The sequence below is a fragment of the Podarcis melisellensis genome, assembly GCF_964234715.1.
Source record: "Podarcis melisellensis genome assembly, chromosome: 6".
Classification (NCBI taxonomy): Eukaryota; Metazoa; Chordata; class Lepidosauria; order Squamata; family Lacertidae; genus Podarcis; species Podarcis melisellensis.
In genome coordinates this window covers 71966648-71993146 of record NC_138538.1, presented here as the reverse complement: position 1 = coordinate 71993146, position 26499 = coordinate 71966648, and the positions used below count along the sequence as shown (strand labels likewise).

General features: G+C 42.6%; 1 protein-coding gene across 1 annotated transcript; it reads right to left on the bottom strand.

Moving 5' to 3' along the window:
- Positions 1 to 275: 275 nt before the first annotated feature.
- On the bottom strand, positions 276 to 24097 carry EPHX4 (epoxide hydrolase 4). The gene is made up of 7 exons (XM_081914267.1): positions 23577 to 24097; positions 17602 to 17687; positions 7792 to 7949; positions 5450 to 5578; positions 3806 to 3909; positions 2834 to 2982; positions 276 to 1225 (listed from the first exon to the last, which is right to left on the bottom strand). The coding sequence occupies exons 1-7, from the start codon at positions 23862 to 23864 to the stop codon at positions 994 to 996; spliced, it is 1146 nt and encodes a 381-aa protein (XP_081770393.1). The 5' UTR covers positions 23865 to 24097; the 3' UTR covers positions 276 to 993.
- Positions 24098 to 26499: the final 2402 nt, after the last annotated feature.

Here is a 26499-nt window from a genome sequence, read left to right as displayed (position 1 = left end):
AAAACTTGCAGTTTTGTGAAGGTGGTAATAGCCTCCTAGCAACCGGTAGCAACCTTAACAAACTTCCCATAATTCTTTGGGGAAGGCTTCTCTCGTATGATACTGCTTTAAATGTATGGTGCAGATAGGTTACAGTCCCACAGCAAGAGGGGATTAGGATGGGCAATGCCTTCCTGGTAATTGGGATAATGATATCACAAAGGAGTCAACCAATCATGAATGGATACATCGTGTTTTCTGTCATACATTTAGAAAACTCACTATAAAGAGCTGGGTACAGGGCACCAAGTCAGTTGCAGTTTATTAGAACAAGGCAAATACTAGGATACATAAGTCGTCATCATAGTTCTTCATTCTCTATTTTAGTTGTTGAAACACTATGTGTATACATCCTAGTTTTTTCCCCCAGTTTACATCACCGGACAAGCAGCTATCAACTTAGCACAATTACATCTGATTTGTCACTTTAGGATCTCAAAATGTGCCCAGACACAAGTTTTGTTTTCTTTAGGCTTTTGCAGTAATATGTAGACCAAAAGACCTGTTAACATTTTTAATGGTAAAAATACAGTAAAAAAAATTCCAACCAGTAGAATGAAATTGATCATCATACCAATAATAACCTCTTTTACATCTGGTACCCCTGCACTGATTAATCATTATAAATTTGTTAAAGGCACCACACATTAGAATTTTAAAGCAAGTGAGTAACCAAAACTAAGCAACTTTCTATGAGTTCCTTATTGTACAAGCACAAACATTTTTAAGGCAAGTGTTTCATGTGCAAAATACAGAATACAGGTAAAACCAACATTAACATTACAGAGTCTTACATCACCTTCTTGTAATAACATTGGCATCAATACGTACAGTACATTGAAAAACATTTCTCTAGCAGAGCTCAGGTCTAAGGTTTGCTGCAAATATGGCCCTGATCACAATTAATTTTAACATTTAGATTGTGCCAGCAAAAAACAACAACAGTCACTACAGTCACTCTCTTTTTCTTGACTCTTCTTTCAGGAAAGTCCATATCAACTTGTTCACAATGTCAGGCTGATCTTGTTGGAGCCAGTGACTGGCTTCGGACAGAATCGTAAGTCTAAACTGATTTTTTACATAAATCCTTGTGATTTCTGCCATCTCAACCTCCATGAAAGGATCTTTTTCTCCCCACAGCAACAGAGTGGGCATGGTGACCTCGTGGTGCTGCAGAGGCAGGCAACTTTAAAAAAAATAAAAGAAAATAAAGATCTTATTATTTTAAAAATTGGGACAAACAGATCAGGTTTAATTCTATTTCATAGTCTGTCACTTCAATCCACCAAGAGAGATCCAACCTGAAATCAGGCTAACTTGTGTAGCCAGTGTGGACACAGATCTGTATATATTTCTGCACTGCCACATTTATCTGGGCCTACCTTCCTTCGATTCAGGTAGGGATACAAAATACAATCTGGGGCTACTACTAGCTTTGTGTGATCAGAGTTGGACTGCTCCTTTCTCTCTCTTGTGGCAATGCATCCCCCATCTGATCCAGAGGGTTGGAGAACCCTATGGAGCGGATTTCGGGAGCACATGGGAAGGCAGGAATGGGGAATGCTAGTTCCACAAGCAGAAGCCCACTAGGCAAGTGTGCCACAATTGGTTATCAGCCTATATCCCAGTTATGCCACACAAGGACATATTTATAAGGAACAAAGGAAAACAGGGCTTTTCACTTCATATAAACTCATCCCGTATTAAAGGCAAATTGGACCGCAACTTTCAAGTGACATTACTGAAGGGTAGGTGGGTTCGAGCAGGACTCGAGGCCTAGGTTCGGCTCAGGAGAATTTAATGACGCATCAGGAACAAGAATGACAAAAGGGGGCACTTGGCCCAGTATATATACCTTAAGCCGGCCCAGCCTGCCTGTGATAGGTTGCCTTATGCTGCAACTAGCAAATCACAACACCGGCCCTATCGCAGCAGGGATTGGCTGCTTGCCAGCTACCAGCAAATACCATTGGAGCGTTTTAGAATCCTTCCTGTCTTTTGTTCTGCAGCTGAAGCTCCTGCGCTCCAGGAGACATCAAGGTGTAGGTCTGCAATGGCATGCATGCAGCCTGGGCTTGGCTTACACTGCATACATAACATTTACCATCCTCCTCCTTTAGATAAATTTCAAATTAAGAAAAGTCATATACCCCACGGCTGAACATCCATTTCCAAACTAGTTTTGTCCTTCCTCCCCCACGCCCAAAAGGCATTTAAGAGTGTCTGAACTGAGTTTCAAGGTAGAAAATTCAAAATAAGGCCACCAAACTCCCATTTTATCTCTTACGGAGCTGTGAGAACTGACTGCTATGTTTCTGTACGCATGTATAAAGGCAAAGGTAAAGGGACCCCGACCATTAGGTCCAGTCGTGACAGACTCTAGGACTGCGGCGCTCATCTCACTTTATTGGCCAAGTGAGCCGGCGTACAGCTTCCGGGTCATGTGGCCAGCATGACTAAGCTGCTTCTGGCGAACCAGAGCAGCGCACAGAAATGCTGTTTACCTTCCCACCGGAGTGGTACCTATTTATCTACTTGCCCTTTGACATGCTTTCGAACTGCTAGGTTGGCAGGAGCAGGGACAGAGCAATGGGAGCTCACCCCGTCGCAGGGATTCGAACTGCCGACCTTCAGATTGGCAAGTCCTAGGCTCTGTGGTTTAACCCACAGTGTATAGTGCACGGTAATGACTTCTGCACCTCAATTAAGCCATACTCTGTACCCGAACACTCCTAGGTTGTGCTTGTGAACAGAGGCTCGTATTATGTGATTGATCAAAGAAGAATAGACTGACCTGAAAAGGTTTCTATAGTGATTAATGGGACCGGTTAGTGCACCTGGTTGGGAGAATACATATAGGTAAGCTTCAATATCTTCCGCTGTTAGCCTACAGCCTTTCCTTCCAATTCCACTTGACTGGCCAGTAAAGAGGCTTTTCAGGATCTGTGGCAACAAATAAGTAACAAGAATTAAATCTGTCCAAAATTACTAGACAGTTCTCATTCATAAGCACTGTAGTTGTCTCTCATTTGCTTTATAGTAATTTTTCTGTTATCATACCTCTATTTCCCACCTTCAGAAGTTATGGACAATAAGGTGGCATCAGCCGCCTCAGTGAAACCCCCAACTTTGCAGAAGTATGTGATATCAAAAAATTAACCCCCAGTTGATTATTTTAAAAAGCAAGGTAAGAACAGGCTATGCTGAATAAGTATGGAAGGATATTTCAATTTCTGTTTTCCCAGTTTCTCATTTTTTCCCAATCTGCAATTTTCCACATTTTGCAGCAATTAGCATTTTTTTATTTTAAAAAAATCCACACGATAAACACATTTTTATATGCAGTTTTGTCTCACGTACATTTTTTTTGTGAGTTTCCCCTAATATAATGCATTTCTGTATATTATTTTCATGAGTACTTTCATTTTTAGGTGCACTTTCCCCATAAATATGTGTCTTTGTAAATACTGGTTGGAGAACTGCATTGCAAAATTGGGGTAAGTGCAAATTTTGAAGGACAGGTCTGTTTCAGTCTGCATATTGTTTTGGAAACTGCAAAGCTGATAAATGTGGACCAGTTCGAATTTCCCTAGCTCTGAAACAGTTCCAAGGTGTTCTGGAATGTGTTGGGGACTGTGGGTTTGTATTCAATATAGTGCCAAGGAGATCTGTCCATCCCAGGTTGGAAGCATTAAAAACATACCTTTCCTTTCTGCGCAGCAATGTTTCCATAAGCGATACAAATTCTCTCTCTCAGCACACTTACCTTAAAATCATTTATTGTAAACATAAGTTCAGGAAACCATGGCATTTGGAAGAAGTAGTAGTAGGCAGATTTAATCATTTGTGATGGATGTCGTAGAATGTATTCTTGAAAAGAAAAGACATGTTTGGGGTTGGTTTTTTTTTTAGCTTGGTGTATTTATTATGGCTTATTTCACATGCTGTGAGGCACTTTGGGCACAATTTTGTGGAAAGGCAAATAAATGATGATGATGATGATGAAAAGGATAACACACCTGTGAATTGAAATGAAAAGCTGATGATCTTGAATTATGATAAAATGTTAATATCCTTTTGTACCTAGGAATTAGTAATGTTGCAGACAATCCTATGCACATTTACCCAGAAAGAAAGTCCAGTCACGTTCACTGAGACTTATTCTCTAGGAACTGCACTTAGGATTGCAGCTTGTACACCTTATTTTCTCCTTAATCTTACAGAAGCAAGAGGGAGAGAACACAGAAGTGTTCTTTCGGGAATTTCTGAAAGGCGGTGCTTTGTCCTGGATCATAGGCAAGTCTTTAAAAAAGCTGGTTTTCACTTTTTGAAATATGGCAACCCTAGGTCCTGCCGACTTGAACCTCCCTTTCATTCTGACCACATGGGCTATCGATGCCTATTAGTCATGACACTTTGTACTGTATATCCAGTCTCAGACAGGGTGGATAAGAATCAATGTTTTTTTAAAAAATAAAATCGGATTTTAAAAATTTAAATCGGATTTTTAAAATAAATGCTTTTGGAGGAAAAATCTTTCTAAAGATAGTTTTCTATTTATGTTACATTATAGCCCAAAGGCTATTCAACAGGAAATAAGGATTTAAGTTTTCCATGTGTGCTAAAACTCAGTCTAAGTGTTTTCTTAATTGTTTGACTACATCAGTTAACAAACATAGATACATATGCTATAATGTTATTGTTTTAGTTAAATAAATTGTTTAAATTGTTATTAAGGAAATGATTATTTTTCTCCTTCCAATAAAGTACAGCAGAAAAGTTATCCAAATATAAACAGTTAACTTATTAAACCTCACAATAATTTCATAATTATCTATGTATTTCTAATAATATAACCAAATCAGTAACTTTTGATATAACTGTAAAAACTACTCTGAAAATTTATTATTCCAAAAATGAAACCCTTCATCTGGTTGTGAATATTAAGATTCTACCAGCAAGAATGAGTCTTTCTGTAAAAAGTGATTTAAATCGTGATTTAAATTGATTTGATTTAAATCAAATCCACCCTGGTCTCAGAAGCATATACCTCTGAAAAGCAGCTGTTGGGAGTCACAAGTGCTAAGCACGTATGGGTTTGAATAATTCCTATTGGCTACTGGTGAGCCACTGAGTGAGCAGAATACTGACTTAGATGGGCCTTTGGTATGAACCAACGTGGCTCCTTTTATGTACTTATGTTTCTGAAGATGTTTGCTCTACCATTTTCTCTAATGGCTTGAGGCACCTGGGTATGTTTATTCTTCCAATTCAAACCCACTCTGTTCTTAACTTGGCACCGGGGCTTGGCACCTCTTTTTCTAGAAAAAACAGCACCTCACATCTCTGCTTAAAGATGAGAATGCTACAGGCAGATAGAACATTGGATCCCATCTCCCCAAAAACTTACCTGTAAAAACTGACGGATGGGGGAAATTCACAACAATCAGCTTCGTCACCATTTCTGGGTAACAAATAGCAGCTAGCCAAGCAATCATTCCACCCCAGTCGTGACCAATCAGCACGCACTTGCTGTACCCTGTTGTTTAAAAATAGATTTCTGATAGTTGTTTACCAGCAGTTGCATCCAAATACATTATCACATCAAAGGGAATGACAGCAGAAGTTGCAGTATGTCTCAATTCCATCCCTGCCCCTCCCAACTCACCCCTTGGCAAATTATTCATACCACGATAGGTGGGTGCTTCTATTAATAAACTGCTTTCAGAATCATGAGATACAACATAGCAACAAGGTGGGAAATTTCTTAAAAGCCCTTTCCCCCCTCTTTCGTAACTGGAGTTTATTTATATTCCAGCACGTGTTTTAGAGCAACTTATAAGGTAAAGGAGGGACGCGTGTGGTGCTGTGGGTTAAACCACAGAGCCTAGGGCTTGCCGATCAGAAGGTCGGCGGTTCGAATCCCTGTGACAGGGTGAGCTCCTGTTGCTCGGTCCCTGCTCCTGCCAACCTAGCAGTTCGAAAGCACCTCAAAGTGCAAGTAGATAAATAGGTACCCCTCCGGCAGGAAGGTAAACGGCATTTCCGTATGCTGCTCTGGTTCGCCAGAAGCGGCTTAGTCATGCTGGCCACATGACCCGGAAGCTGTACACTGGCTCCCTCGGCCAATAAATCGTGACGAGCGCCGCAACCCCAGAGTCGGTCACGACTGGACCTAATGGTCAGGGGTCCCTTTACCTTTACCTTATGAGGTAAAGGACCCCTGGATGGTTAAGTCCAGTCAAAGGCAACTATGGGGTGCGGCACTCATCTCACTTTTCAGGCCAAGGAAACCAGTGTTTGCCTGCAAACAGCTTTTCTACTTTCAGTGGTGTGCTTTAGAACTGCTAGGTTGGCAGAAGCTGGGGCAGAGCAACGGGAGCTCAGTCCATTGTGTGGATTCAGACCACAGACCTTCTGATCAGCAAGCCCAAAAGGTTCAGTGGTTTAGACAACAGCGCCACCCACGTCCCTTTATCAACTTATAACAAGAAGGGTGGGGGAATAAGGCTGCAATATTATACAACCAGGAAAGAGAGATTTTTTTAAAATTACAAGAAAAACGAAACCCCTTTTACAACCTTCTGTCTTACGGATTGAGATGCTTGCTGTGGTTTCATATCTGTCTGTCGGTCCGACAGATAGAAACGTTTGGCCTTTTCCAGACGCTTAACATCTACCTCAATTTACCTTAGGTTCCATATCCCCACAGATATGTGCTTTCTTTCATCGCAAATACAATACTTGCAAGCAACTCAGGGCCAGTTGCAAGAAATAGCAAGCAGGGAGTAGGAAGGAATGAGATAGGTTTTAGGTTATGTTATGCCTTTAATAGGTTATGTTATATTCTGGATTATGTTATGTTTTATAGATTATGTCTGAATAGGATGAGAGTGTTGGAGATACGTGCAAATGTGTATGTGAACCCGGTCTTTGGGTGTTTGATTTTCGTTGTTGTGTATACTGTGTATATACGGACAATGACAATAAATTTATCTTTATCTTAATCTTAATCTTAATCTTAAACTCATTTGTATGTTGTTTTGTTGAGGGCACGGATAGTCTTGCTATGTGGAGATGGCCTTCCTGCTTTCATTCCCTCACATACACAGCTCCTCTTTTTGGGGGGGAGGGGGGCATATCAGAAGACTGTGTTCCAGTGCAGAAGAATGAGACAGCACGACCCTCGAGGAAGCTGAGGGAGAGGAGTTGTTCTCTGCTTAAGCAGCCATCCAAAAATTTATGTAGGTTGGGGAAAGCTGTGGCGCTGGCCATCAAACCAGTAAGTGCCTGTAAACGAATTACAGTCATCTCCCCCACAGAAACTGCATTTGCTCAGGGTGTGGGCGAGAATTGCATTTTCCCATTGGCAACTTAATGCGGATTTGCTGCTGGATAAATGGTAGTTTCCGTGCAACGGGTGGTCTACCTGGAGCAAATGCATTCTGGCTGTCTTTCTACTGGGCTTTATTGTCGAGAAAGACCTTTCCATTTAACTCCCAGCATGTGAGCACTGCATGTGTTGACGCTTTCATTCCGATTCAAGTAAGGAATTTTTGATAAACAGCTCAAGAATCGCGGCTTTTAAAAATCCACCCCAATTTTCCCGAATTAAGATTTAAATTAAGAAAAATAGCATGCACTGCACACATGAACAGCCATATTTAAACGAGAATTTGTTAAAGGGAAAATGTTAGCGTTCCCCATTTTAGGATTATTATAAGCTGGGCAGTTTGGATGCTATTAACACACCAAGAGACTCCAATATATCCTTTATATCTGTAATCAGACAGTCTAGCTTGTAATTCTCTCTCTGGGCAGGGGCATCGGTTTCTCCGTAACCTCTCAAATCCAAGGCCACAACTCGGTACTCGCTCTTAAATTCCCGCATTTGATGACGCCAGGAGTACCTATTAAAGAAGAAAAATGTTTTACTTCCTAGTATTTTTTTTTTTTACTTAAGGTTGATAAGCTGTTTTACCTTATTTTTAGAAAAGCAGTTCATACCAGAAACATAAAAGATCACAAACCTGAATTCAAGAAAGATGTTATACCAGCATTTTTTATATAAAAAAAGAAGAAACAAAAACTGCACAGAAGCAAAAACCCGCAATATTGATCTTGCTGCATCAGATCAAAACAACTCAAAACAAGGTGATACATTCACCGCATCAACAAGGCATCACTTTACCTCACAGAAATACGGAGTTGGATATCATCTAGCCTAACTCCTGTGCCCAACGCAGAATGTAACTACGATGTCCCTACACCTTTAGTAAAAATGTCTTGTTATGGATGCTGAAAGATCATCATTTTTATTTTTATTTTGTAATTTGATTTCCAATGTTAAAAAAGAAAAGAAAGAGAAACAATAAAGAATAATGATAAAGTTACATCCAGATATCTTACACATTCAGGTATTGAGATTACTCTGAATCTCCTGACTTCCTCTACAACCCATCCATGGGTCCTCTTAATTCTGTTTTCATCTGCATATCAATACTTGTCTAAAATCTTCCTAAATTGTCTGTAGTTTCCATTACATTACAAGTGCATTAAAAACCCTGCTAATGTTTTAACCTATTTACAATGATTTTGTATATACATTATAAACATTTCCCATACTTTTAAAAAATTCCTTTTCTTCTTGGTTCCTGAGCCTGAGATATCATCATTGGTTAGTTTGATGCGCTGTTAATAGCTCAGAATGATCAATGGAAGCTAGTTATAGGAGACAGTCTTCTGATACTTGGGAATCTCTCTCCAGGTAATACTTGCTAGTTTAATACTCCTGATTTGAGTTGTGAGGGGAAGTCATATAGAGAAAGCCTGTACTGTAGTTCATGTGAGGTCGTACAGAAAAGCAGCTTGGAGCCAATTTAATACAGTGGTACCTTGGGTTACATGCGCTTCAGGTTACATACGCTTCAGGTTACAGACTCCGCAAACCCAGAAATAGTGCTTCAGGTTAAGAACATTGCTTCAGGATGAGAACAGAAATCATGCTGCGGCAGCGCGGCAGCAGCAGGAGGCCCCATTAGCTAAAGTGGTGCTTCAGGTTAAGAACAGTTTCAGGTTAAGTACGGACCTCCGGAACGAATTAAGTACTTAACCCGAGGTACCACTGTAATTTTGAATTTGGAGGTGGGAGGAGAGCGCTGTGAGTCATCTGAAAGCAAAACAACTTTAGGCCCGAGGGGCTTTCTCTGGAAACTGCACCATTGTTTACTGATCTAGCGCTAGGCGTATGAGTCTTTGTCTGATTCTGGTATGCTCTAGTTACCTATTGCGAGGTGGGGAGACCCCAAATGTTCCCAAACATACAGTAAGATTCTAGTACTTGGTCATCGAAAGGAAAATGCTTCATTGCTATACAGTTAACACAGCCACTTCAGTGAGGTATCAGTGATTGCTGCTCCTCTTTGCTCTGCCTCATGAGCTTCTCGTAGACTTTCTGCCATAATCTGGGAAACTGATGCAGCTAGACGTATCTCGTTTGAAGGAGGACATTTCTGGGCCATTCCCTTCCCCTACCATTTTGCTCTCATGAAATATCTGTGTGAGTAAATACAGGAATGAATGTGGCTAAAGTATGTCTTTATAGTAGCCCTGGGCATCTTTAAAAAGGGTACTGAATTGACTTTGATAATGTAAGAATAAAGCTTTCTTTCTCATCTTTTTTGCCTTTTAAAACAACAAAAACAAACAAACAAACAAACAAACAAACAAACGACTATCTGGACCAGAAGAATTAGGCCTCAGGAGTAATCTGATGGATAAAGTTTGGCTCTTTTTCAGAAGATAAAAAGCAAGAAAACTTGTTCGCTCTCCAGCTCAAAAGAAGATGTAACACGTGCAGCAAATTAACCGAAATTCTGTGTTTTTTCCTTCCTGCTGTATTTCTCAATCAGTTCTTCTTCAGTCAATCTCAGCTGCCTCTTATGATGAAGATTAACAGCTGTCAGTGATTTGGTACTCCCATATAATTTCTCCAGTAGTACCTGGGTAGAATCACTCAAAATGTATTATATTTTAGGAAGTGAATAAGAAAAATGAATTAAATAAGCACAAATAGCCTGAGTTTGACTATTATTCATTTAAACATATAATTGACTATGATTGGATAACAAAGGGGTCAAGATTAAAAGGATCCTGGAAGGTGCTATATACGGTGTGTGGCAATGAATTCTATTGCAACTAAAGCTAATAATAATGTACTATACATCACCCGGTTATTTAAGCCTATATAACTGCCTTGTTGTTAGCAAGGTGAAGAGCCTCACTTGCATATAATTATACCTGTAGAACTATTGAACTTTGACTCTGAAATTTCCAGGTTGCACAGGAAAGTATGCAAAGATCTCAGTCTTTTCAGCCCAAAGGCACATTGGGAATTTTAAGAAAGTGTTGTGGACATTATTGCAAAGATGGCTACCATGGGAGCATGGTCAGTTGTAAAATGGCAACTGTGGATGTGATTAGTCACAAATGTAACTAGTACAATGAAGCACACCCATTTAATGGAAGGCAAAACCAGGCACAGGCAGACTCCTTTGAACCTACACTTTTCAGTTCCAGCAGAACACCAGTTTCACAGAAAGCGAGCTCATTATTTTCCCCTGATCACCTCCAAACGCATTCCTCTAAAATTACTTTGTTCACCCAAGATTAATAGGAAGAACGCCATCTGATAAATTCCTCCCAAATGCATTACTCACCCAGCATCTGCCTCAAATCAGTTCCTCTTCAGTAAACAGTATGTACACATTAGTAGCTTAAAATGCTGCAATGTCGTTTCCCCTCACTGTGCTTCAAGTCGCACTAACGCTTGCTGTGCACACCAGAGAGGGGGCGGGGGTCGCCCCTGAAAGCAATACCTGTTTTGTTCCCCCATGTCTGCAACCCCCTAAACTGCTACTGAAGGAAGCTGTCTTCTGCACACGTGTTATGGCTGAACTTAACTGTGGCTTGAGTTTTCAAGTCGGATGGAAGCTGATTTGAGGGGAAATACATCAGTTAGGAGTGTTTCTCGAGAAACTACAGGGTGTATATATATTGGGGCTGACGTCATGTTCACTCGGTTTTAAGCAGCAGTGGTGGGAGCACACTGGAACCAGAGTAAATGATATAAAGTAAAGGTAAAGGGACCCCTGACCATTAGGTCTAGTCATGGCCGACTCTGGGGTTGCAGCGCTCATCTCGCTTTATTGGCCGAGGGAGCTGGTGTACAGCTTCCGGGTCATGTGGCCAGCATGACTAAGCCGCTTCTGGCAAACCAGAGCAGCACACGGAAACGCCGTTTACCTTCCCGCCAGAGTGGTACCTATTTATCTACTTTCACTTTGACATGCTTTTGAACTGCTAGGTTGGCAGGAGCAGGCACCGAGCAACGGGAGCTCACCCCGTTGCAGGGATTCGAACCGCCGACCTTCTGATCGGCAAGTCCTAGGCTCTGTGGTTTAACCCACAGTGCCACCCGCATCCCTTCAAATGATGATATGTACATCCCTTAACTCTTGATTCACTCATTTCCCCTCTGCCAACCAACCCACCTCTTTCTCTGCAATCCTCTTTCCCTAATAGCCAACTCTATCACAACAAATCCCAATCTCTTTCCCTGGCTGGGTTTTTCTCACTCACACCCCCCCCCTCTTCATGGCTGTTCCCCCCTCTCCTTATGGTCCCTCACATCCCTACTCCCAGGGCCCCCAACCTCTCTTCTAGGTGCTCCCATTTTTCATCTCCCTTCCTTGCTAGGGATTGAGCAAAGGCTTTTCTGCATACACAGTGTGTGTTATAAAGCTGTGCTTTTCAACTACACAGAAATTTTCTGATACCTAAGACTGGCACATAAAAACACCAACACTCCAAAACACCCGACAACGGACCTTTATAGATCTCTATTTGCATGGAGATGATCGACATAAAAACCCCCAGATATCTTGATGCAGTATTGCCATCCGTAAATAATGCACAAAGGAGTCTTTTCCATTGCACATTATCTTAAACAAAACTGGTCTGAAAACACATCCTGTCAGGTGGGCGGCTCAAAGTGCATTCTAAGATGGCTTGGTCAAACAGCTGCCTAATTGCCCATCAGTTTCCATTGTCACTGAACGGCCATGACAAGCTGGGCGGGGGGGACACACCACTTTGAATAATTTAAAATATTTTTTAAAACTTCATTAAAAATAGTTTGAAAAGGATCTTGCATCTCTATTCACATCCTAGATATATCTGCATGCACACAAAAGCTCATACCAATAACAAACTTAGTTGGTCTCTAAGGTGCTACTGGAAGGAAATTTTTTATATTTTTTTCCTTCACATCCTGTTTGCCTTTCTCTATTATTTTAAACTCTGAATAAATTGTTGGATAGTCCAAAGTATAGATTTTCTTTTCTTTTCATTGGAGATGCTATGTATTTTGGTGGGTCCAGTTTTCAAAGGCTCCACAGTCCCCCTCTTCTTCCCAAATATGCAGTGCTCAGGAAACGCAATGGCGTCTTTTTCAGTCCCACTCCGATTTCCCCAGAGCCCTATTGTTGTTGTTGTTTAAACTGTGAGGCAGGGGCCAATCGCCCTATAAAAGCTGTTCATGAGAAGCAAGTCCTATTTTCTGCAAACCCATTTATAGCATATCAGGTATGTAAAATAAATACCATATTTTTCGCTCTATAAGACGCACCAGACCACAAGACGCACCTAGTTTTTGGAGGAGGAAAACAAGAGAAAAAAAATCTGAATCTCAGAAGCCAGAACAGCAAGAGGGATCGCTGTGCAACAAAAGCAGCAATCCCTCTTGCTATTCTGGCTTCTAGGATAGCTGCGCAGCCTGCATTCGCTCCATAAGACGCACACACATTTCCCCTTACATTTTAGGAGGGAAAAAGTGAGTCTTATAGAGCAAAAAATATGGTAAATCATAGCTATCTCTGGGAGAAGCTTAGAATCTTTCTGTTTCCCTCTCTAAGCACTGGCCAGGCTGCTTTTACCCATTGAAAGCACTGAGTTACCTCAGACAATTCTCTAGACTACCATGAAGGTTCTTCAGACAAGCAAGAGCAAAGGATACCGCAAACCCAACAGTATAAATATGTGAATCTTTAGAAAATATGCCAATTATTAGCATCTCACACGTGCCTGTAACATATTTCACAGCATGAAATCTTTATATCTGTATCCCAACAAACTTATGCCCCATTCATATGTTATTACAGTAGCCAAACTGCTACTAGGAACCCAAACTATATGAGCATTGTGCTACTTGTCCAAAGCTGCACTCTTGAGGTTTGGATCAAGTTTAGCAATACAGGTAAGGTAAAGGTAAAGGGACCCCTGACCATTAGATCCAGTCGTGACCGACTCTGGGGTTGTGGCACTCATCTCGCTTTACTGGCTGAAGGAGCCGGCGTACAGTTTCCGGGTCATGTGGCCAGCATGACTAAGCCGCTTCTGGCGAACCAGAGCAGCGCATGGAAACGCTGTTTACCTTCCCACCAGAGTGGTACCTATTTATCTACTTGGACTTTGACGTGCTCTTGAACTGCTAGGTTGGCAGGAGCGGGGACCGAGCAATGGGAGCTCACCCCGTCGCGGGGATTTGAACCGCCGACCTTCTGATCAGCAAGTCCTAGGCTCTGTGGTTTAACCCACAGTGCCACCCGCGTCCCTCAGCAATACAGGTAAAGGTTTTTAAAAGCATCAGAGTTTGCCCACTGACCTACACACCCTAATCTCCAAATGATGTTGGACTAGACTCTCAATATCCCCAACCTGCAAGGCCAAGGTCAGGGATGATGGGAGTTTTAGTCCAACCATACCTGAAGGAGGTTGGCTTGGCTACCTCAGGATTAATTCTTAGACTATCCAATTAACTAGTCAGATCAGAAGCTTCCTTGTGGATGAGATTCCTGCATCGCAAGGGTTTGGATCAAATGACCTTTGGCATCCCTTTGAACTCTACAATTCTATGATTCTATGATCAAGTCACCACCACAGTAATGTAAGGATTGAAAACAAACACAATTACATGTACTGCTGGTTAAGTGTTTAATGGTTATTGTATTTGTTTAAAAACCAATAAAAAATTGTTTTTAAAAATAATAATGTATGAATTGAACCTAGCCCTTCCACATATGACTTGAGATTATTATTGATCCCCCCCCTTTTATTTGTATTACTGGGTTGTTGTTGTTTCACAACGTTTGTATGACATCCAACTGCATGAAGTTCTCTGGGCAACTTAAAACAAATAAGTATGAAAACAATTTAAATGCAAAATAAGAGCCGAAACCATAAAAATCCAAAGATGAAAACAGGAGCTATCGCACCTCCCAAGTTAAAACACAGATTTTAAAATTATTTAATTTTTTTTATAACGATATTTATTAAAGTTTTACAAACAAAAAGAAGTTACAGAATAAAAAAAGGAAAAAATACAAATAAAAAAGATACAAAAATTACAAAGGAAAAACACAAAATACAAGAAAAAAAGAAAACAATTAAAAACAGATCAATCTTTTCATATCTTATGTTTCATTTACTCGTTTCCCTGACTTCCTCGCACCTCCCTTTTTTGTATTCCAATTCACATGGTTAATTCAGCAAATCCTTTCCCTCTTTGTTTTTATCTTAATTCTATATCTTAACATATTATAGCTTCATATTTTCATCTGATTATCAATCCATTTTTACATATTCTTTTTAACCTTGTTGCTGAAGCCGCTTCATTTCATTCCAACATCATTTTAACATTAATGTTGAAATTATTTAAAAGCCTGGAGTGAACAGAGAGGATGAAAAGACCACAAGGATGGTTCCAGTCAAACCTCTCTGGGAAGGCTGTTCTTTAACCAGGGTACCACTATCAAAAAGGCCCTTATCTTGATGGTTATCTGCCTCACTTCATTCAACAGAGTCACTCAGACTTAAGGTTTGGGTAGATACATATGGGTAGATACATTAAGAGGTACAGTCAATGGTGCATGTAATCAGCTAATTTTGCCCTCTCATCTTCTCCATATCAGTTTATTTTGACTATTTATTTTGTTTGCCCAAACTTTAACCTTGAAACAAGATGCTAAACCATTTTGTAAATATGAGTTACTCTTGCATAACTTGTTTTCACTCTTTAAAAGTGGAAGTTTTTCAGGCACTTTGAAATGCTCTTCAGTTATCATTTCATCTTTTTGATTCAATAAAAGGCACCAGCATCATAAATACAATCTGCGTAGATAACTATGGTATTTTTAGCTGGAGTACTTTATGCCGCGATTCTCCCACAGTCAATCATACATATTTTTAACCTCATAAATTTTAATACTGTATTTTTTATATAAAAAAATAGCACCCATGTGAACTGCGCTGTTATGTTAATGTTGGCCTATATGGCAAATTGTTTACCATCGTGTGCCTCCGGAGTGTCACTATTTTGTACCAAATCCATTTTTGATAAAATCAATGGTCTGGAAAGTGAAACGCATTAAAAAGCGGAGAAGAATGACTTAACAGGAAGATGTATAAACACCCCGTAAATCAGAATGGATGTAGGACAAATGCTTGCTGTTGTATAACTGCCCTGGAAACAAATAAACACAAATGCTCATTAAAGATCGGCTATAATGTAACCTCCGCATAATCTTTACAAGCAAATCAGGATGAACACTCAATAAACAGGTTGTCCAGAGTGGCCCATAGATCCTCACCCTCAAGCATACACACACATTTGATTTGGCCCCATGGCTGGTAGAAGATCAGGTCCTGATTAACTGGTAGATACTTTAGTATCTTTCTTTAAGGTATTTGCTGGTATTTGGAATGTCCGACTTTTTTCTTTCATTTTTTTAAAACTTAGAATGAAGTTTTCCATTGTTAAAAGAATAGCAACATGACTTTGGTTAATATGGTAGAAAATGCTATCCTCAACCCCTTCAATGTTTGCGCTCTCATTTAAGTTCGTATTACTCTGTATCTTATTATGTTTCTTAGGAACGCAGATTGATAGATTTATGGAAAAGAAGGTAACTTTTAATATGTTAGAACACAAATGGTAAGTTGGTGCCCTTTTTTCTCTGACTTTCCTTTGTTACAACGTAAGATTTTTTAAAAAAATGTTTTCTCTTTAATAAAAATGAAAAACAAAACAAATTTTGGACGGTAAATACTTTACATTTGAAGCTATAGCCTTTTGTGGCATCTATAAAGCCATAGGAGCCAACTCCTAGGGGCTTCGCCCCCCAATAAAATATTTTGGGGGGCTGCTCCCCCAAACTGATGGGCATTGCCATTCAAATGGTGTGTATGCACCACATCACATGGTTGATTATGGGGGGATTACCGCCCCCCCCAATATTTTACCCAAGTTGGCACCCCTGTATAAAATATAACTAATAGGACAAAATCCACAGAAAAAGTGAATTGGAGTCATATAACCAAGCAACAGTGCAGGAACGGTGCTCTTCCAGGGATATTGCTAGGATACAACTCCCTTCATCCCTGACCACTGGCAGTGTTGGGTGGGAATGATGGGAGATGAACTCCAACAACACGTGGAAAGCCATGGGTCCCCCATCCCTGCAAAACAACTTGGATAAGGTTTAATTTGCACTCCTATACACACTGACTTTGATTGCCTTTCAAGTACACATACACATGTCAAATTTTCAGGTAGCGGGTAGACAATTTCTTAGGATTTAGGTCCCTGTCTGTGATGTGCAACATGTATGGGTAATAACAGTTACCATGCTTTGATTATCAATACAATAGCTACTAATTTAAGAGTTCTTGGACAAAAGCAGGATACAGATTCATAGGTGCTGACTCCTAGGGGCTGAGGGAATTCCACACCCCCCAAATTTGTTTTTTTTTTTGTTTTCTTTTAGGGGACTGTACTGCCTCAGTGTTCAGACATCGCATAATAATAATAATAATAATAATAATAATAATAATAATAATAATAATTTATACCCTGCCTTCCCCAGCCAGAGCTCAGGGCGGCTAACACCAGTAAAATTACAATAAAAACACAATTGGGGGGGGGGAGGAAACAACAATTTAAAATACAGGTTAAAATGCAATTTAAAATGCAGCCTCATTTTAAAAGTAGCCCATGGATCAAAACTGTAAGGGGAGGGAAAAAATAAGGGTCAGACTGAGTCCAAACCAAAGGCCAGACGGAACAGCTCTGTCTTGCAGGCCCTGCAGAAGGATGTCAAGTCCCACAGGGCCCTAGTCTCTTGTGACAGAGTGTTCCACCAAGTCGGGGCAAGTACTGAAAAGGCCCTGGCCCTAGTTGAGACCAATCTAACCACCTTACGACCTCCAAAGTGTTGTCCTTAAGGTCCTCCGTGGGGCATACAAGGAGAGGCGGTCCTATAGGTACCTGGGTCCTAGGCCGTGTAGGGCTTTGAGGGTCAAAACCGGGGCTCCCCGATTGTCAAGGGAAGCTAGTGCCTATGTACTAATAACTGTAGTGAAACACACATGGATATTGATCTTGCATATGTAGTTCATAAACAGAAGCATATGTGGCATAAAACTAACATAAAGGAAGAGTTTTACCAGAACTCCGGAAAGCCATGAAGCAGCAGCATAAGCGGTTTGCCCCTCTCTCCAGCAGCCACATAGTGGAATCTTAACCCGGAATCCTGTAAGTGAAAGAGAAGACAAGTTGTGTTTTTATATTCAACGATTACTGTTTAGGTATGGAGCAGAGCTTTGTTCAAAGGATAGCTTGAATTTCGTGCTTCTCAAGAGTCACACGGAAAGTTGCAGCAGTCCAGTTTTTCTCTGCATTCATAAGACCAATAGCATACTATCATGTTTTCTTTCAACTCGCTCCCTTTCATTTCTTGATCGCTTCAGCTGCATTATCACTGAAGGTGCAGTGTTAAACAAGGATACAATGCCTCACCAGTTTAAAAGCTTCAGCCCGATGAAAAGGGGGCCTCCAATTAGCTGAGCAGTGGTCTTTTTAAAATGTTAATTATTTTCTAATGTACCGGTAAGTACTTTCAGAGTGGATGGCAGGTAGGTAACTTCTGAGACCTTTCGCCTCTCTCTCACACAGAAAGGAATAGGAATATAGAAAGCTGCTTTATACTGAATCAAATCATTAGTCTGGTAGCTCAGTACTGTCATACCTTGGAAGTCAAACACCTTGCGACTCGAATATTTTGGCTCCTGAACGCTGCAAACCCGGAAGTGAGTGTTCCGGTCTGCGAATGTTCTTTGGAACCTGAACGTGGACGTGGGTTCCGTGGCTTCCAATTGGCTGCAGAAGCTTCCTGCAGCCAAATTGGAAGCCGCGCCTTGGTTTTCGAACCTTTTGGAAGTCGAACGGATTCCGTTCGGCTTCTGAGGTACAACTGTACCAGCAGTAGCTCTTTGGGAAGGGATGTCAAACATGAGACCTTCTGTGTGCATTCTCCCCTTCCCCTCGGTGCCTTGTGTGGCGCATGAGGTCACCATCCAAAATAAACCCTGAAAAATATATGAACAGTATTAGTTAAGATTTCTCTAACCAACTGACCGTTCTAATATTCACACCAGGCTCTCCATCACACGGCATCGAGCATCGGACTGGTCCAACTTACTTGAGAGCACACTGTCCCCACCTCCAGGAATATTGGCCATCTGTCTGCACCTTAGCAGGACTATTTCACAACTCCTTGTTTTATGGATTCTTGTGCTATTTGTGGATGTGCATCCAGGTATTTCCAAGGAGGGTAGAGGAGCATGGGAGGAACAGAGGAGGAGGAACATGGGGGATGTTCCACTTTATGGCGACTTTGCACAAATCAAGCAAGCACTTAAAAGGATTTATGCAGTTCCTTGTTTCTGGTTCAGGCAGGGATGACAGGCAACACCTGGAAAAGAGAGCTAATTGGAGCTTGTTATGAAATATGCTGCAGACACCTGTCCTCTGTCGCCTTATCAGGAGCAGTGGCTTCTGCAAAATTAAGACGGTGTGTACGTACCCTAGGTCGGACACTGCAACTGTACAGGCTTTCCGCCGAAGCCTTAATAGGGCCATAGTGGTGTCAGGCAAACTTCTACTTCAACCGGTTGTCACATTACTTCTCATACTATTTCAGATCAACAAACAAGCTCTCTGCTGAGACTGCTAATAAGGACACCAGCCAGGCGCTGTGGATCTTTGTCTGTTAGCAGCTATCTTGAGAGCCTCTCTTCATTTCATGCTTGACATCAGCCAGCTGTGAGAGGCGAACACTCAGCTGCAGTGCAAGAAGATGGCTCCGGATAATTGAGAGAGGTTGACGTGGCTGCCGCTTCATTATTCTGAAGTCGTGGTGAAATGAATCTTGTGGCAAAATTGGTAAAGCGCTTGGGAACTAAGGTTTCTCTAAGCAGTAAAGCCAAGGACATCTTAAAGCCAGTGTATATATGACCTGGCTTCTCCCTCTCTCCCTCACAGCTGGATTGTGAAGATGTTGCAGATTCCTCACAGCAGGAAAGGGAAGCTTTGCTCATGTTTGTGGACTCCAAGTCCCATCAGCCCCAACCTTCATGGCCAATGGTGAGGAACGGTGGGGATTGTTGTCCAGCAATATTGGGTCACAGGTTCTCCATTCCTGCCCTCCAGTTATTCCTTCGCAGGACAACAATTCCCAGAGTAGGAAAAGCCATGCTTGCTAAACTAATTTAATCACAATCTGATCCTTCCTCCTTATACGTACTTAATTAATTCTATAAATATTCTTGGAACTAATGGAATAAGCTGTTATCAAGAAAAAAAAACACGCAAAACAGAAGTGACATGAAAATTTTCTTCTCCAGCTGAAGAGCTCTAAACATTATCTTTTGACAAACATTTCCCTCTCCATGCAGAAAGCAACTCTGCCAAGAGTTGATTGGCTAGTATCTGTGATGTTGTGCATGTACCCCTCCCATCTCCAAAGCTGTTTTGCAACAAACAAAAATTAACATTGTATTTTTTTCTTTTTTGCATTTATGGACCACTTTTCATCACCTCGTGTTCACAGAGTGGATTCCAACAGCTACATAAAACAGCTCATTAAAATTTAAATTCACTAACCAGCGGAACAACGCAAAACAATTTCATAAAGCAATCCAACAAAACATGCAACGGCCTAGGAAAGTAAGCCTGTGTTTCACCAAGCAATGGAAGCAGTGTTGTATTCATCCATGCTTCCAGGAGGGCTGGGGAGGATTCTGTAGCTGAGGCACCACTACAGAGAAGGCCCTGTCCCACCCACATAATGAGCAGCCCAGACTGACTGATATGGGGAACGGTGTTTCATGCCTTGATTCAATGAATTAATATTCAAGAGGCACTTAATTTATTTTACAGGGGGGGGGGGAGTCAGTAGGCCTGAAGTGCCATTGTAAGACAGATGATGAGACTGATGGCCAAATCAACATGCAATTAGCTGATAAAGTATGCAGCAGCAACAGCTTATGAAGTAATTCACTAGAGACAGCCAGTATGCGCTTCTGAATACTGCTGCATGTGAGAGGGCACCCAGCACCTTTCCCCGAGGACAAAATGAGGCAGTGGTGGAGGCATGTGGTCATAGGTGATGACTCTCTGGGACCCTGGGGTGCCTAAGCACCCACAAAATTCCCCATGAAGGGGCCGAGCACCCACAAATTTCAGCTCCAGGGCCATGCACACTATATGGCCCCCACGGCCCCCACGGTTATGGGGCCAAGCTGGCACTCCAGCAAGTGGTGCTTAACTTGACACTGTGCTGGTTTTATGGCTGCCAAAGTGGCTAGCTGTGCTGCCACAAGAACAAACCATGGCAAATTCTATTTAACAACACATTTGTACTCACTCAACAGGGTGCTTCCTGGAGATGGGAGTGTCCCAGCCTTGCAGCCCAGCCACCCTTCTAGAGAGAGGTTCTCCTTCATCTTACTCTTATGGCTTCAAAACTTGCTTTGTTCATTTCAGAGCAAGGGAAATAAATTGCCATGCAAATTTGTTCGCATCGGGTTCTAGATATTGGCATATGTCCTAAGTTTTAGAATAATTGCCACATGACTCTCTGTTAAATACTTTATCACCATAAATAAAACTTGCTTGATTTTAGATGTACATGAAAAGAACTTCTCACTAAAATTTCAAGTTAGCTATGGTTTTATAGATTGAACATAGATTTCTAAATCTCTATTCTTTCATTTATAGGAATTTTCCCCACAGCCATTAAGTCTACATAATTTATTTCTATTGTAGTTAAGGGCACTTAACTACCATTAACTAACTGGGTGGGTAATTCAACTTAAAGTATCAACAGTGCTTTTACATACCTTACAATGCTTTGATATATACTGCTAATTCATTTTCTTAGGGAAAATTTCAATGGCATTATAGAAATTAAGTGCATATCGAAGTTCCAACTCTGCAATATATTCTCCCCCCCCCCCCAATGTTTCACAACAAGCGCGTGAAGTTCTTAATGGTAATCTTTATCATCGGTACCACTGCATTTCAAGCTCTTTCCAACAAACTGCAAGGAAACTTGCAAACCTAACTTTTCCATATACATCTGATCCCATGTCCTGTTTGTGGTCTACCCAAAAGCACTTTGGCCTGAATGGGCAGGGCTCTTCTAAGTTTCGTTCCTTCATTTTGGTAGTGGATCAATGCACAGAAAGATACATTTTCAGAACCATTTAAAGGACAGAACCGCTTGCTACACAAAACATGGGATGTCACTGAAAGTGGATTCCATGTGCCAAGTTCTCCCCCACCCCATTGTGTAGAATTCTTTTATCCCATGTTGGGATCCTCACATCTGAATTGGCTCACATCATTTGGTTGGTCGGGGCAGGGGAAGCCATACAGCATGCTAATATCATGGCAAAGAGTAACCGATTCTATACGTTAGCAGTCAGAGAGGAAGAAATCAACATGAGGAAGTTCCGATTTGTGCCACCCTAATGTGGAAGACAGAAGTGCCTGGCGTGCTCTGGTCCATGGGGTCACAAAGAGTTGGACATGACTAAACAACAACAACAAATAGTCGTATGCAATGTGGAATTCTACTTAAGCACTATCCATGCATCAAGCCATTGGAAGATGCTTGAAAGAGTTGGGTAGGTTTGGCAGGAAAATATTAAGGTGAGGCATGATGGGGGGCAATATTTGAAGGGGTTTCGAGCACACCATGATCTCTGATGCTCCAGGGGGTAGGACTAGAACCAGTGGGGTGGGTTGGATCTGATGACCAACTAGCCTTGCCATTCTGACCTAGCTTGTATTTCCCTCCAGTAGGCAGGAGCAGATCATGTCTTCATTCTGCACAGCTCCTGGGAACACTAAAAGGCTGTGTTTTCTTAATGAGAAAATGAAACCTGCAAACAATTGTAGACGAGTATAGTGCATCTTCTATTTATCATTTTGGAAGGGCAAAAGAATCAATAAACTAGTCCCACCAATGTCCTTCTTCCCTGAGTTGATGATGCTGAGTTGATGAATCCAGGGCAAGTCAAGAGATATGAATGCTGCTGAAGCAATTTGGGACCTAGAATCAAGGACATGGCCTCTGCACTTCAAAGATGGCATTTGATTCATGCGCCACCACAGTTTCTGCCTTGAGACTAGACAATTTTGACTCCCCCCAGTGTGGGCTCGCAGACCTTTTTGTGTGCGTGCTGGAAAAGTGTACCTACTCTCCAAGCATTTTTAAAATTATAAATAAATCTGATTAAAGAAAGAGCCACCGCTGCCTTCTCACCAAAAAGTTCTGTCCCAGATACCACATATGGACCAGATACTGGACTTTTAGTCGGTGCCTGCAGAGATTAAGAGATCAGGCAAACCAGGAGTTAGGTTAAGCACCCAGACTTTTTCCTGAAGCAAGGTTGAGTAGCGTGTTTGCAAATCACCTCGAATGCATTGCCTCTCATGTCTGCACACTGGTTGCTTATATTCGCATTTCCTCTCAAGGCTTTCTCTCTCTTTTTGGGGGGGAGGGGAGGGGGCATCTGTTCCAGACAGGAATGTCAAAACCATCACGACCCACAGAGATCATGACCCGCTGTAGGTTTTGGCACAGACAAAACACATGGTTCGTCAACACCAGGAAAGACCAGAAAGCTCGCACGCTTATTCTCACTGTTCGCATCTCGGAAATGGACTGCTGCTTGCAAGCCCGCCTCCTCCATAACGCCTCCCGCCTCCCCAAATATATATGTTTGTGTGTGTGTGTGTGTGGTGTGCACAGGATGACATGTGTGTGCACCCATCTATCTGCAGCAATGTGTGGGTGTTTGTGGAGCAAACACAACCCTTTCTATGGGCTGCATTCTGCCTTGTTTTCCAGCAGCGACAGAACTGGGAAGGAGGGAAGGAAGGAGAAAAAGAGAGGGAGAGAGGAGGGAAGCAAGGCAAGCCTCTTTCTGCCTGTGCTTGTCCTTTCCCACGAAGAGGGCGATCGAGTGCCCCCTTTGCCCTGGGCAGCAGAAGCGAGGCTCCCTCCCCGCAGACACGCAGACCTCGCAGCTCGTGAGGACGGCGCCGTCCCTCCCCGCAAGCTCCTGTTTACCTTGATCCGGACATAGCAGTGAGTCCCCCAGCAAGGGTCGTTGAGGCAGCCCGGCGGGTTCTCCCGGACGAGCCACTGGAAGGTCTTGGCCGGCCTCGTGCCGAGGCTCCACAAAAGTTTCAGCAGCTCCCTGCAGGCGCACAGGCCGCAGTAAGCGTACACGAGAGCCCAGAAGAGCACGGACCGGAGTGTCACCATCAGCCGGCCGGGGAGGATGGCCAGCCCGGGGGAGAGCGAGGCGACCAGGCACGAAGCGGGAGAAGCGACTCGCGCTCTCGATCTCTCCATCCGCCGCCGCCGCCCCCCCTTCAGCGGAGGAGAGATGGGCTGCGCCAGCGGGAGGCACGAACCGACGACGGCATCGCGAGGACCGAACCAGATGGAGAGACGGGGGGAGGCGGGAGGGAGGTGGAAGAGACCGAGGAGGAGTCCCGCGCTTCTGCCGGCGCGCACGTCGCCTCCAGCCCGCGGCCCTCGCTCGGCTTGCCGAAGGAAGGCTCAGAGGGGCGCCGCGCGCGCGGAGGATCGGCTCGCACGTGCACAGGCGCGTCACTTGGCCGCAGCCCGGCTGCACGTGTGAAAGGGGGCCGTTACGTGTCGCGTGTGCGTTCATAACAACAACAACACTGCTTTTCATTCAGTGTATTTTGCGTCGTCGCGCTTCGTAGGGGATATTCGTTGGTGATCCGCAGGAGCCAACTCCTTGGGGCCAACTCTGCCCCTCCAATAAAATATTTGTGGGGCTCCAGGCCCCCACCCCCAGTTCACGGGCACTGCCATTCAAATGGTGTGCGTGCACCATGTCATGTGATCGATTCTGTGGGGTGAGGCTTACCTGGTGTCCCCCCACCCCCAGTATTTGATATTCAAGTTGACACCCCTGTTACTGTGTATCATCATCACATTAACAACAACAACATTTATTGAGGGTGGGGCAGCCCTTTAACTTCCCTGTTGGCCTGGCCCAGCGAACCATTGCCTGAGTAAACAGGCACAAGGGGAGAGAGACTTATTTTGGGGGGGGGGTTATATATTTATGGAAGCCCAAAAGCATTTTATTGAAATATAATCCGCCATATATATATCTGCAAGATATATATAGATATATAGAGAGAGTTTAAAACAGAATATACCAGTAAGAGAGCTTCCAGAGCTAGTGGGATGTAGTGGCTTTTAGGGCTTCTTTCCTCTAAAAAGCAAAGTGTCATGCAATTCGCCTCTCCCATTTAATAATCAGAACAACTCTCTTTTTTTAAAATAATATTTATTACTTTTAAAAGTTACAAAGGAGAAGAAAAAAGAAAGAAAGACAAAAAACAAAAAAAAGAGAAGAAAAGCAAAAACAATACAATACAATATATAAACAATACAAAACCCAACCTGAACCCATTAAACTAAACACATAAATAAAGCAAAACACAAACAATTTAAAAACATCCCTCATTTTCCATACTCTATCCTTCATTCCCTTGTTTCCTCGACCTCCTCACACCTCCCTTTTTGTATCCCACTTCTAGTAATTGTTTCAGCAAATCCTTTCCATCTTTCTCTATTTTCTATCATATTATAAATAACATATTTTTTAACCTTATTTCCCATTAAGACTAAATTACTTATATATACTTAATTTCTTATAGCATTTCTGCAAAATCCATAAAATATCATTCCACCATTTTTCTAGCAGTCATTACTTTTACAGTATTTCTAAATATAAACTTTAAATTTTCCAGTCTTCTTCCACGATCTCCTCTCCCTGGTTTCGGATTCTGCCAGTCCTTTCTGTCAGTTCCATATAGTCCATCAACCTGGAGATCTTATGTCCGAGGCTCAAACAATGGCTTCCAGCAGCTTATGACGCTTTCATAGAGTTTGGGCGGGACCCTGAGGACCATCGAGTCCCAACTTCCTGCGATGCAGGAATACGGAACTGTCCCAAATGGGAAATCGAACCTGCAACCTTGAGGTCATGAGCGCCATGCACTATGGTACTGTATCAACTCAAAACAGCATGGGCAAAAGCAGGACTTTGCAGTTACCACTGTTCAGCTGATCAACCCTGCTATGGACAGAGAAATGGGCCATTCCTTGCTCCGCATCTGGCTGTACAGAAGATGTCCTGGGTATGGCAGGTGGGGATCAAATGGGGAAGACTGGTAGTGCAAATTAGACTTGGGGGCCAGAGGTTCTTCGCTGCTGCTATGTACCTTTGGCCCTCCTTATGTAAATTAAACAATAAAATCATCCGTGACCATTGCCATGGTGCCTATGCTCTGCATAGCTGTCAACTTACAGATTTGAAAATAAGGGGCCAGCAGCCTCGAAAATAAGGGATCAGCAGCCAAAATAAGGGATTTTCCAAGCACAGGTATGTTCAACTTCTGAGCCCCTCCGAGCCAAAGGCAGAAAGCCAAACAAAGGCAGCAGCCAAACAAAGCCTCAAGCTGTGGTTCCCACAGTGCAGCAACCCGGCAAAGGGGATGCAGCAAGGAAAACCACTGTCACCTCTCCGCTGGGAAGCACTGAGCAAAGGCAAGTCCCCAGACAATGTGGCTGATTTGATTGGCACAAGGCATGCAAGCTCCACCCCCCCAGTCGTTCTTAAACTCCTCATTGGGTGAGCAACGCAGCCAAGCAACACAGTTGGAGCCGCCCTCCTCCCTGGCCGGCAGGGGAGAGGAGCTGCTTCCTTTGAAACCCAGGAAATTTAAGGGACATTATCAATAAGGGACAGCAGCGGGACACGGCGCTGGGATAAGGGAGTTTCCTGCCAAATAAGGGGCGGTTGACAGCTATGATGCTCTGCCTTCACAGTAATGTTCCCAAATGCCCCTTTCTGGAAACCACACAAGGTGAGAGGGCTGTTGTGCTCAGATCCTGTTTGAAGGTTTCCCATAGACACCTGGTTGCCACCGTGAGAACAGGA

Bases quoted from the DNA above. Each gene is read 5' to 3' on its own strand.
- EPHX4 (XM_081914267.1), bottom strand. From the start codon at position 23,864: ATGGAGAGATCGAGAGCGCGAGTCGCTTCTCCCGCTTCGTGCCTGGTC. The intron at 17,688-23,576 runs GTAAACAGGAGC...TTTCACTTACAG, and splicing joins ACTGCTATGTCCGGATCAAG to GATTCCGGGTTAAGATTCCA. The intron at 3,910-5,449 runs GTAAGTTTTTGG...TTTCTTTTCAAG, and splicing joins CCATCCGTCAGTTTTTACAG to AATACATTCTACGACATCCA.